The 19,212-nt window shown below is 37.4% G+C and overlaps 1 protein-coding gene across 12 annotated transcripts in view; it reads right to left on the reverse strand.

The window, feature by feature from the left end:
- LOC137028521 (membrane-associated phosphatidylinositol transfer protein 2) overlaps positions 1-19,212 on the reverse strand; it is an 84,453-nt gene that overhangs the window by 44,683 nt on the left and 20,558 nt on the right. For 11 of the 12 annotated variants that reach the window (XM_067397398.1, XM_067397392.1, XM_067397388.1 and 8 more), the window contains one exon: positions 17,247-17,440. In XM_067397398.1, the coding sequence (XP_067253499.1) occupies positions 17,247-17,324 (78 nt within the window). In that variant the 5' untranslated portion in view covers positions 17,325-17,440. Of the gene's footprint in view, positions 1-17,246; positions 17,441-18,370; positions 18,714-19,212 lie in introns of those variants that run through there. The other variant, XM_067397395.1, reaches the window with a different exon arrangement.

Below are 19,212 nucleotides of genomic sequence, written 5' to 3' on the forward strand. Positions count from 1 at the left end.
GAGATACCCAAAGATGCACTATAATCGCTGTGCCACCTACTGTCAGAGAGGGAATTTGCATTTTCATTCAGTCCGTCTGCCGTTTTTGTTTTGTGCAGGTGTCTTATGTAGCATCATTTCACAAATCTAAAGTCACACCATTCTGTTTTAGTTTTAAATCTTGAAATTATAATCTAATTCAAACTTCTCATGATACATGTGTAGCATCTTTGTTTGGATTGTGATTAAATGCAGTGGTTGTCTGAATTTCTAATGGCTACAGATATTTTTGGTTTAAGGCCAGTTTGCCTGTTAGAGCAAATAAATTGCTGATTTAAAAAAAAAATTCAGCAATTGGTATCAGAATCGGCCAATTTGCTTGTAAAAAAAATTGGAATCGGCCATGAAAAATCACGATGGGTGCATCACTAGTTAGTGTCATTATCCAGCTCAATTCAGTTCTCATCTAATAATGCCAAAGCAGTTAAATAGATAATATTAAGCTAAGCTTAAATCTTAAAACCTCTTAGGACACTCGAAACTCAATGTTAATGGAAGGTGACAGTCTATCCCAAAACAGAATTGACTCCTACCCAACAGAAGTCAATTACACGCTTAGCGCTACTGGTGTTAGCCAATCAAGGAACGCCACACCTTCAGTTTTGTGTCAGTAAGATAAGCCAAGACTCACTGTGAATGCCAGCAGACAGAACTGTAAAAATAGGGTCTAGTCTTGGCTAGGCTCCGGAGCTGTGAATTTTGGGAGAAGGCCCACTGTGCCAGTCAGGGTAGCACATGCCATCATATCTGCCTCACTTGAGAAGGTCATACGAAGGTAGTTGTTAGCATCCGGTGGCTAATGGCATATCAAGTTACTTAAGAAGCCATCAAGGACAAGTTTGGCCCATTTAAGTCTACTATGGAAAAGCCTAGGGTCAGGGAAGGAGTGTCTCCCCTTAAAATTGTGTCCCAGGCCCCTGAAAGTGAACACATGTTGGATAAGTGTGAAACATCAGTTTTAATTCTGTACAGCATTTTTGTTTTGCATTTCTATTTGAACTAATTGACATGAATGTAGGTGCAATTATGTAATTGTTATGCATCCTCTGTGTTTAAATAAAAGATGGATGATGACAGGCCAGTGGAGCTGGCGCACTCGCAGGGCAGATGGCCACACAGATCCCATCAGCCGTGACTGTGCATTATCAAGATGATAGTGGGGTGATTAAAAGCCGACAAAGCTTACTTAAGACCTTCATTAAGGTGAAGTTTGTTTCAGAGACAAAGAAGAAAGTTATACCATTTTCATTTCCTCTGAGTGCTCTCATGAGACGACCACATGGGCACTGACAGGATGATACAATAGATAAAACGATAGATGGATAAAACGACAGACAGACAGACAGACAGACAGACAGACAGACAGACAGACAGACAGACAGACAGACAGACAGACAGACAGATAGACAGATAGATAGATAGATAGATAGATAGATAGATAGATAGATAGATAGATAGATAGATAGATAGATAGATAGATAGATAGAAGAATAGATATATCTACGTATATATGCTTCCCAAATGAGGGTCAGTTCAACACTGGATTTGCACAAAAGATTAACATGATGGCCCATGCTAGTCGATGAGTTGAATCAACTCCACAGCAACTACATAAATGTATCCACTAACCATTCAGAAATGTCCAGATGCATTCTTAAGGTCTTTGCACACTAAGTCTGAAATTCACATCTGAAACTTTTGCACGTTAAAAAATAAATGCGACCTCATGTTGTGTCAATCATGTTTACACACTGCCTCCGAAACTCTCATCCATCATAAAAATATCCGGATCAGGTTCGATTTTTTACGTTTTTTGCATCCGTGGCATGCATTTTGAGAGACGTTTTGACAATTCATAGCCACCGTACGCGAACGCCAAAATCCAGAATGCCATCTGACAAGTTAATCCACGTTGCCTACAGCACAAAGCAGTAGCACTGTATGACAAACAACGTGCGGAATAAAAAGCGACAGAATATAAAGTCAGATTGTGCCAGCATCAAACTGAGCCACTGACATCCTGAAGTAAACTTTGAAATGCTTGGGATAATCACGCAGCTCCTTGATGAGGTGGAACTCTCCTTTCTCTCTGTGCAATCTTGGATTGGATGGACCCAATATTTCCTCTTTTTAAGAAGAGAGAACAACTAAATCATGCTCACAGCTTGCAGACTTAATTTTGTATTGTTTTGCGATTTTTTTCGCAATGGATTCATCAATACGCATTGGACTCAGTGTGCAAGGTCTCTGTGCGTGACTAATTTTTAGGATCACGAATACAAAAAAAAAAAAACATGTCAGAGTCAGTGTGCAAAGGCCTTTAAAGTTGTAATTTCTTCCTGAGTCTCTCCATCAGTGTCGACTCTGGTTTGAACAATGAACAATTGGACAATCCTCATTTTGGCTGTGTGAGATTCTCCAGTTTTGTTGTTGTTGAGCAACCGAAGTGTGAGCTGTTAAAGCTCCGCCCTCTTCTGGAAAGGGGGTGGGGAGCAGCAGCTCATTTGCATTTAAAGGGACACACACAAAAACTGTGTGTTTTTGCTCACACCCAAACAGGGGCAAATTTGTCAAGCTATAATAAATGATCTGTGGGGTATTTTGAGCTGAAACTTCACAGACACATCCTGCGGACACCAGAGACTTATATTACATCTTGTAAAAGGGACATTATTTTAATTTATTAATTATTTGAATCATATTCACTAAATTCACTTTTGTAATCAGGGTGGAAGAATAACTTATTTCCTAGAATGCATTACTTGTGTTACAAGTAATTCAAAGACACTTTAACACTTTAATTCAGTAAATTCCTCTTCCTGTCATTTCGACATTTCACTTCCAACACACCATTCAAATTCACACTCATTAATTGAAAGGAAGCCAATCCTTCAATCCTGAATTTCTAACAAGCCTGACTGGCACAAGACATGAGAAAACACAAGCAGCGGAAAGCTCTGTAAACTGCTCACAGGTGCAACGTCAGTCTGTGCTCAGCAAGTGCCAAACTGTCCCGCAGCCGAGACGCCTGAGAAACGATCACTCTTGGCCTCTCAGTTTCAGGGGTTTTTAATTCGTCCTCTATCGCCAGATACGTTGTGAGTAATACATTTCCATTTTAAAAGCACTGGTCCGCGCCAGCAAGGGAATAGCGGCCGTGTATTTCTGAATGTCAGACAGCTGCTTCACTCTCTTTCTGTCAAATTTGCAGACTGACGTCGGACCATCACATTCCACATTATGCGTGTGAAGCAGCATTCAAGCCATCCGCAGGTTGCTCACATGTGCAGAGCAGGACGAAATGGACCAATCAGATCTTCTAGTTAGAGAGGTGAGCTGTCAGCAGCTGGAGGTGGCAGGAGGTGGGGACAGACAGACAAATGGCAGGCGGGAGAGGGAAAGGGCGGAGGAAGCACTGGGCTGTGGTATCTGTTTTTGCTCATCCTCCCAGCGTGGAGTCGCCAGCACTTCATTATGGTGCTGACAGATGACATCAGGCCCCGCACTCGCTACAATCAATCCCTCGTACACACATTCACACACACACCTTTGAGAAGTGTGGTCTTGACACCATAAGGTTGTGCAGTACAATTATATTGCAATATTTTTCCCCACGATTTTGTATCAATACTTGTGATTGTGATTTTGATTTAGCACCAGAATTGTTACCAAAACTGTTCTTAACACCAAAAATTAGATATGGGCTGCACAAGAAAAACAACAACAACAACAACAACAACAAAAAAAACATTCCAGGTTCATCAACATATGGCTGCACTTTTTTTTGATTTTATATCAATATGGCTATAAAATAATAAAGATAGTAATGAATATAGCTGCAAGCAGCAATTATCGGGGTCAAGCAAGCACAAAAAGGCACAGCAACTCATGCAAGAGTGGCTGGGAGCATCAGACCAACTTCAACAATGAGTAATTAAAATCTTTTTTAGATTATTTTATGCAAAATGGCTCAAAAAATGTTAATACAATTACCAGTAATATGATTTAATTAATTTTGACCAATAGATAGCGCTGTTATCAAATTATTATGGTGTGGTCAGTGTGAGGTGACAATGACACGCAGAATAAACTTGGCATCAAACCAACAATTTGATTAATGCATTATTCAATAATGGTTTGGGTAAATCAAAAAACATTTAATAACTTTTTGCCGGTATGGTCTGAAGATGAACTGAGCCAATTTTGGTGAAAATCAGACAAACGGTTTGCCTGGCAAGGCTAGACTGATATATCTTCTACAAGATATATCAGTCTGGTCAGTCCGCCCTCCGTTGCGATTCAAGTAAACTCCAAAATGTACCGTGCAATCAGATTTGTTTATTTCAGTGACGCAAACAGCGTCACTGTAGTGCGGCGAAAGTCCCTTCAATATCAACAAAGATTGCGCAAGGGAGACCCAAGAGTTTGTTCTATTCAGCCGTGAATTCAGTTTTAAATGACCAAAAACACATTAACCCTCAGGGGTCTGAGGATTTTTGGGACCCTGGAGAAGTTTTGACATGCCCTGACATTTGTGCTTTTTTCAGTTGTTCATAAACGTATTAATGGAAAAAGTGTCATTACACTGTATTCAGCACAAACTAGGCTACAATAATATGTGAGGAACATGTATGTACTGTTTATGCGTGGTTATTGAAAAAACAAAAAACTTAAGTCACTGAAATAAAGCCAAAAAATATATATTAAATCTTTGTTCACAAGACTTCTGGGTATTTGAGGTTGTAGACTAGAGTTTTTGCTTCAAAATGAGGTATTATGCTGCCTGCTTGTTCATATAAAACAATAGAGAGATTTAAATTTTCTAAAACATCTTTGGTCAAGAAACACAGTATGCGTGGAGGCGTGAATCCTCATGTATAATGTGTGACTCTCACCTGAGAAGACAAAAGAATCACATAATAATGACCTGAAATGACGTGCATATTAATGAGGCCTTTCGGGTCGATAGGCTGTGAAAAAACCCTCTGTGATCATGATTCAAATCTCATCATGGTGTAAATCAAACATACAGAAAAAACAGCAATACTGTGAAATATGATTACAATTTAAAATAATGGTATTCTATTATATTCTTTAAAATATAATGTATTTCTGTGATGCAAAGTGTCTGAACAATTATGTTACCTCTATGGCATTTCATATAGGCTTTTAGCTTAAAAGCATGCGCATTTGGAGAAATATTGATGGATTCTCATATGTTTGTCAATTTTCTATACAGAAGAGTAATATTTATTCAGGATTTATTGTCATTACTATGAGTGCTTGATACTGTGTTTTGAATTCATACTTGCAGCCGGAGGGCGCTCTGTACACCTTTAGTCCACAAATGCCTGAGCACTTAAGAAGAATAGGCAATCCAGGAACTAACCAAACTAACAGAGGACAGAGATCGCTAACTATGGCTATTCAAAACACTTTTCAAGACAATAAATACACGATTGAGACGATGAATGCATGCATTGACTCAGAATTTGCATCTGAATAGCACTCCCTCCGTGGGCGTGGTCGCATTAGCGGATAATGAGCTGAATCACGGATTTCTGACATGGCTCTCTTTTCATACAGATTACATAAACACAGAATGTTTGTTTTTGATTTGACCAGTGGTGGAAAGAGTACTGAAAATTTGTACTCAAGTACAAGTACTGTTACATTGCTGAAATAATACTCAATTACAAGTAAAAGTACTGGTGTCAAAAAAGCACTCGAGTAAAAGTACAAATTACTCTTCTAAAAAACTACTCAAAGTACTAAAATTACTAGTTACTTTTTAGTCGGCGATATTTAATGAATTGGCAAACAATATTCAACCAATCATTAGAAAATAGCTACTTTCAACAAAGCACTTTCACCTTATTCATGAAGTGTATGAAGTAGTCACAATGCTGGAATTTCTAACTTCAATACAAAACAAATGATCAATATTCAGTATCATTTTAAAAAACAATAACATTGATCAATTACCAGTACAGTAATCTCACTTAAATATATGCTCACTCTGTGTATTTCTGTCTTTACAATAGGGTAACTTTGTTGCAGTAGCACTCATGCAGCACAAGAAAGCTTGATTTCAAACTGAATTGAATTTACAAAAAAGACAAGTAAACAGACAGTAAAAATAAAGAACAAAAACAAATGACCTCTATTCAGTTGAGATATATGAAATACAACACTGAATTTCTTCACCCAAAAATGAAAATTCTGTCATTAATTACTCACTCTCATGTTGTTTCAAACTCATAAGATCTTTGTTCATCTTCAGAACACAAATTCAGATTTGATGAAATCTGAGCACTTTCTGACCCTCCATAGACTGCAACATTATTACCACTTTTTATGGCCCAGAAAGGTAGATAAGGCATTGTTAAAACAGTCATGTGACAACAGTGGTTCAATCCTAATGTTATGAAGTGACCGGAATACTTTTTGTGCACAAAACAAACAAACAAAAAAAAACCCCACTTTATTCAACAATTTCTTCTCTTCCATGTCAGTCTCTGACACTGCTGACGTAGTAAACACTGTCGGCTCATTATTGGCTGGATTCTGCATCAGCATCACATGCATGCGCTGTGGTGCTCACACGAACACCGTCAGAGAGTGACACAGAGAGAGGAGATTGTTTAATAAAGTTGTTATATATGTTTTTTTTTTGCACGCAAAAAAGTATTCTGGTTGCTTTATAACATTAAGGTTAAACCACTGTACACAGCAAAATCTCCAGAGTTAAATCAACTCTGCTCAGAGTACATATGGTCCCTCTCTAAATAGTGTTAAAATAACACTAAAGTAGAGTTAAAGTTAATGAGATAATTAAACAATTAATTAAGTAATGATTGTGCATTAGTGATGAACACCTGCTGTTAACAAGCAGAAACACTGAAGAAATAAGAAACACAACAACTACAACTGACTTCAGTCACAGCCTTAATTATTGCTTAATTATCTCATTAACTTTAACTCTGCTTCAGTGTTATTTTAACACTATTTAGAGAGGGACCATATGTACTCTGAGCAGAGTTGATTTAACTCTGGAGATTTTACTGTGTAGTCACATGGACTATTTTAACAATGTCTTTACTATCTTTCTGGGCCTGCAAAAGCTCCAATTACGTTGCAGTCTGGGGTCAGAAAGCTTTTGGATTTTATCAAAAATATCTTCATTTGTGTTCTGATGATAAACGAAGGTCTTAAGGGTTTGGAACATCATGAGGATAAGTAATTAATGAAATAATTTTTTTTTTTTTTTTTTGGTTGAACTAACCCTTTAAGAGCCACATATATATATATATATATATATATATATATTATATATATATATATATATATATATATATATATATATATATATTGTTTATTTAGATAAAAAGAACATCAGAGGGGTTTGACATTTAATTTCTGTATGCAGTGATGCAGTTAGACAGACTAGGTTATTCATATGTACAAATCATACAAATGCCCCACTCTGAAACATACATCTAGGCTACATTGAAAAGAAATTAAAGATCCACCTTTGTTTGTTGAGACTTTATGGTGTATTTCACTTTTAGCCAATAAGATTTCCTGTAGCATTTTCATCAGACAGGCATGGAAGTCTATTCTGATTGTTTGATAACTTTTTACAGCGTTTTATTTAAAAGCAAGGAGAGATTCACGATTGCACACTACACAGACTGCGCGCTCAGTGGAGAGGCAGTTCACTTGTATATTTGAGAGCTCGCGTCGTTTTCTGCCATTACATGAATGTGTTCTCGCGATACAACAAACCTGCGGGTATGATTAAAATTATGCGCAATACCTGCAATCCTGCGCTGTAACTGAGACGAGTGACAGGAGGAGGCGGCGGGAGTGTGTCAAACTCGCTGTCGGGAAGACGAGAGAATGAGAACGCGCCACTGGTAAAATATCAGGGTTTCCATTGGTCCGTTTACGATCGGATAACTTTATTGGCTACCAATATGCTGGTCAAAAAATTGTTGGCGTACTCAGTAACGGAATGTGATTTTACAAGTAGCGAAGTAGATTGCTTAGCTTAATTTGTACTTAAGTACAAGTACAATTACAGATTTAAAAATGTACTCAAAAAAGTACAAAAACCCGAAAAAACTACTTAATTACAGTAACGCGAGTATTTGTAATTCGTTACTTCCACCTCTGGATTTGACTTACACGATTTAAAACCTGACATTTCAACGTCTTTTTTAGACATAAGTCTAATTTTTTTGTGATTAGTATTCACTAAGTTACAGTTCATTTTCTGAGAACTATGAGATTGGACTTCCTTCAGAGGGAGACGAGAGATCATGAATCATGTTAGTTTTCTTTATTTTACAAAAAGCACAACATTTTGTTTTTACTCTGAGTGTACACAAATAAAAGAAGATATTCCACATATTAAAATGGTGTATAACTCTTAATTGTATGTGCAACATATGAGTATTTTGAGTCTCTTTCACACTGGTAAGAAAAAAACCTTATGGCATGGTCCCAATGACACATACAGTTTCGTAACTATACGCTAATTTGTGTGCATATTACAGCACTTTACTACAAAATTAAAAAAACTCTCGAAGCCCAAAATTACCAATATTGGAAAATTGGGTATATGACTCGGTATGCTGCACTGAATAAAAACAGAGACCAGTTTTATGATTTTTAGGCAAACCGTTCAGAAGTTATAAGCAAAAATATAAATTTTTCATATCTCCTGACCAATAAGTGGCACTGTACCGAAACACTGTATCAGGGGCGTTTCCTCCGAGTAGGCAAGGGAGGCAGTGCCTCCTCAAAAAAATAGGATGAGGAAATAATCCATATTACATATAAAACAACACAAATATTACAAATTATGACATTAAAAAGAGCGCAAGTCACGCGTATTTCTTAAGGAACACTGCCCAACAGCGACACCCGCAGGTAAAGTTACACAGAGGAGTCATGCCTCCCTTTCCTCTCATAGGAATCTATAGAAAATCATCAGAACCCCGGCGTGCGGTGGGTTTTGTGGGGGGTAATTGAGAATGAATGGGGGAAAGTCACGTGAGAGGAGGCAATGTCTCCATTGCGCTATGATTGGATGTAATTGGTTATGATTGGATATGATTGGTTTGTGCGATAAATCCCACCTCTCGTTGACGTGGGCGTTCCGCGCGTAGGATTGACTGAACAAATGATGGCGTCAATCGGAAGACTAATCGAAAAGTAAGTAAACAGATCACCCAGTTAGATATATCACTACTTTATGTCACGTCAAAATCAAACTTGAAGTGGACTGAAAGCATGATTACTGCGGGGTTTTTTAGTGCAATCAGCTTGGTGAAATTAAAAATGCAATTCGTGTCTGTGACAGACGGTGTTAATGGAGCATGACTGATGATCCAAAATATCCTAGGTTGACAATTAAAAAGAAAAACCGCAATAAACAAATAAAATATATTGTTTAAATTATTATTGCCTTTAGTTATTATTTTGGAATTAATGTAGAAATGCTTAAAAGACTCGATGCTTGATGAGATTGACTTGGTTTTGATAAATAGAACATTACATTGTTAATGTAAAATTACAAAATAGAGTTGTATTTGGTTTCTTTTCTTTTTTTTTTTTTGATGTACTGTAAAGTAATGTTCATTTAACAAGGAAGATTTGTCAACTTTAAGAGTAATGCACATGAAAAAAAAAAGTGCCTCCTCATTTCAGAGCACCACTGCACGCCACTGCACTGTATGTAGCCTCAGGTCATGCTTGTGAAGACGTACCAAGATTCATCTCAATATGCTAAAGCACTGCATTTGCACACTTTATTTGAGAACAGTTCATCAAAAAGTATTTAATAAATTTTGCCAAGATGATTTGAGTCAATTCTGGTGAAAATCAGACAAATCCTCTAAGAATGGCGAAAAAATTTTCACGGAAAATGAATTTTGTTTCTAGCCCTTACAGTTCAGAAGTTATTAGCATAAACGTAAGTTGGATGATATGGAGATGATATGGAGCAACATTTAATAATAATGAACTGTTAATGTTCAACTAGCACAGTTGTGTTTCCCCTCTAATCACGACCCTATAAGGACAGACTTGTGACCTGATTTTGGGTCACAACTCACCAGTTGAGAACCAGTTTTTAAGTGCAATGGTTTTAACCGCGCTGCGGTTTCCTTCACTTTTGTCGAGTTTACAATCTATGAGATGTATGAGATGAACAATAGTGCAGCAAACCACGCCAGAGAGACAATGATTTTGTTGGTGCAATTCAATTATATTATTCATCATTGAATCAGGGATGTCTGTACAGGACGAGTAACACACCAAAGATTAATACTTAAAATTACTCTATGCTAAAACTTGCGCATCTCGGCTGGATAAACTACATAATACTCTCGTACTGAAGCAAAACTTTCTCGCTGCTCAATTCTGAACATAATCGATCACTTGATGATCACATGATGTTTCCGGTTGACGGCTGAGAGAAGCTCTAATAATCCCTTTTAAATGACCCAGTTTAATAGAATCAGACCCTCAAATGGTTGAAATATAATAATAATAGTAATTTAGTGGGGATTCATTTCTTTTTATGAAGGTAGTGCTGATGGTACAAAAAGTACTTTATGCTGAGAAAGCACTTTTTGATGAAAATAATGCAAAATGAATATATTTGAAAGGCCAGTAACTGCTGAGAGGTCATAATGAAGATGAGAAAAATGCTCGGTTGGCACAGAGAGCCGTGTTGAGACTACTGTAACTGATAGAAAGCAGAAAACTGGAGTTCAGTTTTGCCTGGCAGGATTCCTGTGCACTCTAGCTAATTACATATTTCACATGGATGACGTTAATTCAAATGAAAAACGACTAGGCCCTAAAAAGGAGCATCCACAGAGATTTCCTGCTCTCCAGTTGAAATGTACCACCCGCCCTCAAAATATTCCTCTTTCTTGCCGAAGCCGCACTCAACTCTACCCTTAATTTAGCATCTCCGTGGATGAGTGAAAAGCAAATGCTGCCCTATATGGACACGGACGGCGAAGATCATGTGAGAGGTTTAACCTCGGTGCGATGCACCTTCACTGCCCATCTGCGGAGAGCAGAAATCACGGGAGTGAAGTTGCCCTGGCAACAGGCCTGCATCATCGTGACCTCTCCCTCCGTCTCCCCTCTCGCGCCACAAACAAATGACTGCAGTGAGCGCCATGCTCCGGCTGATGTCACAGGTATCCATGGCAACCGGAGCTCAGCTGTGACGCTGCAGAGGAGGGGGTCTGACTGGAGGGGAGAGAAAGAGAAAACAGGAGAGCGAGGGATACAGCGGGAAAGTGTGATGCTGCTGTGACGGAAGCTTTGAAAGACAAATTCCTGCTGGTGTATAGAACAAAAAAATGACAATATTCAATACATATCTCAATATAATTATGTGCTTGCATTGAAATGGCTTAAAAGGGTGATTTTTTTATTTTTTTTATATAGATGAACCAGCATTTCAACCAAAACCAAGCCACTGTTGCCAAACAGATTTAAAAGGTTTCACGCAAGAAGTAAAATGTAGTAAAAATACATTTAAAATAAATTTTTAAGAAAATAGCAAAAGATGTTTTCCAACAGTTTTTTATTAAATAAAAACAAGAAAGAATAGTATTAAATAATTTTCAGTTATACAAATACACCAATCAGTGCTTCCCACTGGTTTGAAATATACTTGCAGTGGTAGCCGGGCAAAAAAATCCTACTATTACCCATGGCACAAAAATGGTCTACTACATGTGACAAACAATTAATGTGTGATTTTTAAAGTATTTTTATTTATTGAAATTAATTTTAATTACATAGCATATTACATTTAATTGCATACTAATATTATGCATTATTATGCATTGTAAATTGTGCAAAATTACAGCATTAAAATGGTTCACATTTTCCTATGTTCTCCTTGCTGTCATATAGTGTCTCTCTCAGTGAATGGGACACAGAGTTTACTAGTAAAATTTATAAAATTAATAATATATGTGTCAAATAATGTTCTCAAGTCTTTTCTTCCTGTGGGGGAGACTACAATAATTTACTATGAATTAAATGGAAATCAAACTGAATACAATTTATAGTGTAACCAAAATACCAATATTGCCCAAAAGAAAAAGAAAAAACTTAGCGTGTGACTTTTAATTATAAACAAGCCTGAAATACACTGGTACTCTTATTTTGAAATGTCTGTACTATTGCAGGCTGATCCTTCAGATTCTTAGAATCGTCTAAAACATTTTATATAAATAGGCCATAAAGTAGACATTGTAATAATTCATCAGCTTGAGTTCATTAGCAATAACTTGGCATAAATCTGTGCTTTTCATTGATTGAGAATCACTTCTGAAGCAGACTGAAGTGCTGTAGAACGCGTAACAGCGCCCCCTTGTGACTTTGTAAAATGCAGCGCCTTTGGGAACATTAGCGGGAGTAAACAGTTCTGACGCACGCATAACGAGCAGGTATGAAACGACTAGTTAATCGATCGCGGATGGTTTCATTATATTGCGTGGATTTAAAAGTATAAGAGGATAAAAATAATAAAAGCAAAAATGTGTCTACGAATATACTTGGGTGGCCGTTATTATACGTGGGCAGCCCGCCCAAGTAAAGTCTATGTGTGGGAAGCACTGCATGGATAGGCGACGCACGGACACGGTCCATGTCCTGGTTAAAATAGCTTATTTCTCTGGATTTAGATATTTTAATCCAAAAATCTTACATATTGTGCCTTTAAGAATCTGTTAAAAGCCTTTCTGACTGAGATTGCTCAAGCAATCCAGGATAAGCACAAGCAGGTACCATTTTGATGAACAATACAACACACGAGTCCTCCCTCTCTGTTGTAAACAAACACGTGTCAGTTTTGCCTGTGTGTTTAGTGACGGTAGCCATTGACTTGCATGTGAATCACCAAGGACCGCCATGTTTTCAGATAAATATCTTCTTTATTGTTCTGCTGAATAAAAGTCACTTACATCTTGGATGGCCTGAGGAAGAGTAAATTACCAGCAAATTTTCATTTTTGAGTGAACTATCTCCCTAATTGCCATATACAAAGTGCATTTAAAAATCACTGTAATATCCGTGATGTGACTTCATTTGATTGCCCCACCCAAGCTTGAAGTAATCAATTACCAAACAATCTAAATCCATAATGCACTGGTGTGACTCAACTCGGATGACATACACTGGCTCACGAAGTGAAAAACTCATCTTTGGTGCATCACACACACCAAAAACCACCTCACTCTTTCCACAGCGGAACTAGATTTGTTTATATTTCCACCAGCGTTGAACATCTGTTCATGGTTTCTGACCAGAGTTCTGCCATGTAACATGAGGCTACTAGAACAGCAGTCGCTGTAATCGGAAGCATCGGCACACACACACACACACAGGTTTAATACTACACCAGCGGGGTCACTCTGACAGTGTACGAGCATGCCGAACCGTGTGTGTGCCCACCACACACTCATTAGGGGAACTCTGCGATGGCATGTCAACAGATGGTGCCTATAAAAAGTGAGACTTGCAAAGAACGCATAAAACAATCCAAATAAACAAGTGAAACTAACTTTAACAAGGACACAAATGTTCTCTTTAAATGCAGATTTAGCGTGTTAATTGGCTTCAAACTTCGAATCTCTACGCCAAGCCTAAACGATCCAACCATCAGTCATATGGACGCTATTTCACACTTTCGATGACTCACGCTTTTAGAAATCTGCTAATTAGACACTCGTTCCCGAAGGACTTCAAGTCTTATGCGAGTCAACGTTCGATTCTGATGTCCACTGACTTAGCACAAGTGCTTAAATTTAGCATGCCTGCTGCAATTGGATAGTAACGTCCTGGTTGTCTATAGGGGCCGTTTGCTTAATACCTCACTGACATCAACACTGAGAGGCAGCTGCATTGACAGACTGCTAATTAACCTTATAAGACCATTCAGAGAAAGCAGAGCATGTGGGTGGAAGCTCAGTTAGATCTGTGGCCGTAACCTCGCTGTGAGCTTGAAGAATGATCTGAGCATGCTGGAGACGAGCTAGTTCATTATATTTCACCCAAACCTCTACAGACAGACGTTTCGCTAGATACAGCTCTGATGAACGCTTTATATGTAAAGCAGCAACTTTGTGGCACACAAATGAATTCAAGACTCAACTTACAATCAGTTCCAATAGAGCTTGACGTTAACATGTTGATAAACTACTGCCACGATACTCTAAAAGGGATTAAAGCAATTTGGGGGAAATCTCTAATTGTACTTTTTCTGATAAAAAACGCAATCTTAAAAAAAAGTGCCAGGTTTGCTGTGCTTGTCTGTAGGGCCAAACATTTTGTGATTATATACCAATATGACTATAAATTAATAATACTAATGTACTGTAAAATAAAATTATTATTATTATTATTATTATTACTAAATGAAATGATTAAACAAAACTATTGTATGGAGCCCCGCACACGACATCCAGGAAAAAGATAGTAAGCTAAATCATGCACACAATTTAGCAAATCGAGGGAACGAAGGAACAAATTAGTAAATCGCGCACACAATTTAGCAAATCGAGGGAACAAATTAGTAAATCGCGCACACAATTTAGCAAATCGAGGGAACGAATTAGTAAATTGCCCGCAACAATTTAACAAATCGAGGGTACGAATTAGTAAATTGCCCGCAACAATTTAACAAATCGAGGGAACGAATTAGTAAGTAGTGCAGACGATTTAGCAAATTGAGGGAACGGAATAGTAAATCGTCTGCACGATTTAGCAAATTGAGGGAACAAAATAGTAAACAGTGCGCACGATTTAGCAAATTGAGGGAACTAATTAGTAAATAGTGTGGAAGATTTAGCAAATCGAGGGAACGGAATAGTAAATCGTCCACACTATTTAGCAATTTGAGGGGACGAAATAGTAAATTGTGGGCACAATTTAGCAAATTGAGGGGATGAAATAGTAAATCGAGGGAACGAAATAGTAAATAGTGGGCACAATTTACTTTTTTTCTTGTATGTCATCATTATGATTTTATTTTGATTAATCATACAGCCCTATTAGACTGAACTATTTTTATTGAAAAACTTCAAACTTCACTTATTCAATATTACTTTTGAATTTTTCGCCATCTTTGTTTTGTTTCTTGATCTCGGCCCAGTGCATTCTGGGATTGCCTTCTCTATGAAAGATACTTGTTACACCTTAGAATTTGGACAAAATGAAAACTTGAAGATTGCTGCTTATCTTTTGGAACAGCTTTTCTGGCCATGATGTCTTACAATGCTGTCTATCTAGGGAGCTTACTAGTTTTCAAAACAAAGCTTTTACCTTGCCTTTTCAACAAATAATAAGTAAACCAACACTGCCATGGTGCAGACCACAGTTTACAACATTAGCCCTTCTAGAAACACTCACAACATCTACATTAGCACATCGCAGTGGTCCGTATTGATTCCTGGCTGCCGTTGAGCATCAGCGTTTTTCCACGAGCATGCTGGTGGTTTCGGCATCAGCACAATGCGTAAGGTGCTTCCTGCCTCGCCAGCACCCGAAACCTCTCTGACATCCTCTCTCAGGGGATTGCGGGCCAGATTTAGTGAAATTTTTAGAGCATGTGAAACTATTGTGCCCTACCAAAAATAGACTGAGGTACGAGACGTGAAGCACTATCTTTGTTCTTTAAAATTGAATGCGTGCATCATATCTGAATGATTCAAACATGCAAGTTTCATTGCATTTGACCCAGAGAGTACAGCATGTTTTAAAAAAAGGAAACACCAAGCAAGCCAGCTGTGAGTCACATCTTTATGTATGTTACGCACTTCACAGAAACAACCATAGAAGTGCATGACGTGCTTAAAAGGAGAACCCAAAAATTAAAATTCTGCCATTTTTTTTTTCCATATTAATGTTGTTCCAAACCCACAGGCTGTTATTTTTTCCGTGGAACACAAAAGGAGATTGACGCAGCTCTTTCCACACAATGGTTTAGAGTGACCATGTCTGTCAAGCTTCAAATAGGCTAAAAAAAGCACATAAAAATAATATGAATGAAGTTGTACGATAGTTTCCTGTGAAGAACAAACTAGGTGTCAACAGCACTCAAAATGCCCCAAGCATTGCAGACCAGAAATGCTGGTATCGTTACATTTTTAAAATTTCAGTACCGACTTGTTACTGAAGTACCAGTACTTTTGACAACCCTAGCTTAGTATACTGTATTTAGCAAAATGCTCCTTTCTAGAGTTCATTTTTCTAGCTGACTAACAAGTTTTTGGACATTGAATGGCTTTTCTGGTGACATATTGTGTAGACAAGCTTATTTTTTTTATTGACGTTTTTCCGCAGTTGAAACACTAATTAAACGAATACATGAGACATGACACGGATTTTGTTAAGTTCTGTATCTTTCAACATGCCTTCTGATGATCATTCATGTTTACTTCATGCTATAACTTGTAGTAAAGATGAAGGGATGATTCGTTCACAAGCACTGAGGCGGCAACAGCGATCTGTCGTGCCACATTAAAGAGCACCAAAACGTAATAAAATGGACAGAATTTGTTTCACATTAAAAGTAACAAAGCCTGCGATTTATTGGATTGAGGCTTGGATTCATTTATCAAACAAAAACACCATAGACTAAAAACATTGATTCTTGGGATTTAAGAATCGATATCGGTTCATAAAAATGAGAATCGATTCAAATCGAGAAATCAATATTTTTACCTAGCCATAGAACACACCAATTTTTAAGCCAAAGATCTCAAAATATGGCACAGATTAGATGCTGTTGGTTCTTGTGTGTCTTATAGTCAAACATTATTGATGTCAAACCTTATATGACGCATCTAAAGTCGCCATACTTGATGTTGAATATTTTTGGTAGATAACTTAATTTAAATGTAAAATTTACATTTTAAATGTTAAATTTAACTTATATTTTATTATAGGCATCATACTGTATATGCATCATATTTTAATATTACATTAAAAAACTTCAAAAGAATTGGAATGTAGCACAAAAGCTGTACAAACTACTTTTATGGAGTTTTTTTAATCCTTTTTGAAGCTTGTCAGACGTTGTCATTATGAGCATCATTGTTAAGCGGAGTAAATAATGGCAGAATTTTCTACTGCTTTAATGCAAGATGAAACCATGAGCAAACCTGAATCATGTAGAGTTGAGCGATGCGGTACTCCTCGACGCTCATGGGCATGGGGATGCGGTACTCTTTGATCAGCATGATGGGCGTGGAGCGGGGCTGGGGCTGGAAACGCTCCGCTGGGTCAGGGGCAAATCCACCAGGACGGCCCTTAGCTCGAGTGCATCAGAGAGAAGGAGCCGAGCTCATTCTCAGACCTGGGGAGAAAACACAGACAAATCAGCTACGGATGTCCAGGGGATCGCTTTTGACATTTTGTTTTTAACTCAAGTGTTGCATAGTAAGGATCTCCAGTGAAAATATCAAAACATAAACTTGATTCAATATCTAAACTCTAAATGTTTTATGCAAGTTGGCTTCTTGAGTAAATTTATGTTGTTTGAAGGATGTTTAGATACAAGACGAAAATACTGATTAATAAAATGATTTGAGATTACAAAGGTTGAACCAGTCAGACAAAGTGTTTTTAAAAAGCAGCGGTCAGTATGAAAAATGGCATGTCTAAAGAAGAATAAATAAATAAATAAATAAAATCTCATATATGTTTATACATAGAAATAAAAAATAAAAAACTAATTGCAAAAACAGAACTCACGATGTCACTCTGGTTCTTCAAAATGAAACAAAATGCTACATATGTAATATATATTATAGAATATTATAGTATATGTATGTAGAAAAACAGTGGTAAAGCATCTTTAAACCGAAACACATTAAAAACAGTGTATTTCTCTGTTTGCAAAGTAGCATATTCCATATTACTCCATAATCACTCACAAAACCCAAAACCAACAGATGTTCTGTATAATCACAGGCATTATGTATTCAGATATAGTGGTCTCAAACACATGCAGCGCCAGCAACTCGCAATTAATAAATACAGTGTTACTGTACGGCAGCAGTGCTGTACCGGAATCCGACTGTCCGCGAATGACATCTATGCAAGCGATTCCCAGAAACAAAACACAAGGGGCCTCGTTTTGACCTTCGGCTGCCTTAAGAAACGTAAATCCACCTGCTGATGACACAGAGGTCCGGCAGACACCGTAACTCTCCTGCAGTTCTACAGGGCGCGTCACATGACACAGACCGCTTAGTGTAAGACGGATTATCCACAGACAACTTACCCAACTCTTCCCTGAGAGGTAAAGCAGACAGCTGAGTGTGTGTGAGCAGAAAGGTGAGCTGGTGTAAACACAAACACCGTAAGACTCATAAACAATCACCAGCCATCGACTAAGCGACCATCTCAAGGTTCCCAAGAGGGGCCATGTTAGGTGCAACAGCTGTCAGAGCTAAAAATGGCATCCATGACGAAAAATATCTTGCTATTTGATCTATAAATAGCTTGTATGGCTCAGTTACGTCACACACAGTTGCAGTAAAAAGGTTTGCGCTGTGATTGCGCTGTCTTGCCCCTGGTGAAAAGGAAGCATTCAACACAATTACAATAGATTGGCTGGACCCTCGACAAGTCTCTAAAAATAGTAACAATAATCAAAGGCTTACAAAAGGAAAGGTTAAAGACCAAACTACTGTTTATCACCACTGCCTCATTCCAAGATACTCCAAAGCTTAGGTATTATTATAGGAAATAAGACCCTTATGTTGTTACAAAACTGTGTTTTATTTATTATTTAAAAAAAAAAATTATAATTTTTTGATTTATCATTTAAATGCTACAAGTACACTACCGTTCAAAAGTCTGGGGTCAGTAAAAGAAATGAATGATTTTATTCAGCAAGGATGGATTAAATTAATGAAAATGACAGTAAAGCCATTTATAATATTACAAAAGATTTATGTTTCAAATAAAAGCTGTTTTTTTTAACGTTCTATTCATCAGAATCCTAAAAAATGTCACTGCAAAAATGTTTTTCTTACCAAGTATTTTTGTCTTATTTCAAGTATAAATATCTCTTTAATCAAGATACATTTTCTATTCAAGAAAACGAAACAGCTATTTTCA

This window comes from Chanodichthys erythropterus, chromosome 10 (assembly GCF_024489055.1).
Source record: "Chanodichthys erythropterus isolate Z2021 chromosome 10, ASM2448905v1, whole genome shotgun sequence".
Lineage (NCBI taxonomy): Eukaryota > Metazoa > Chordata > Actinopteri > Cypriniformes > Xenocyprididae > Chanodichthys > Chanodichthys erythropterus.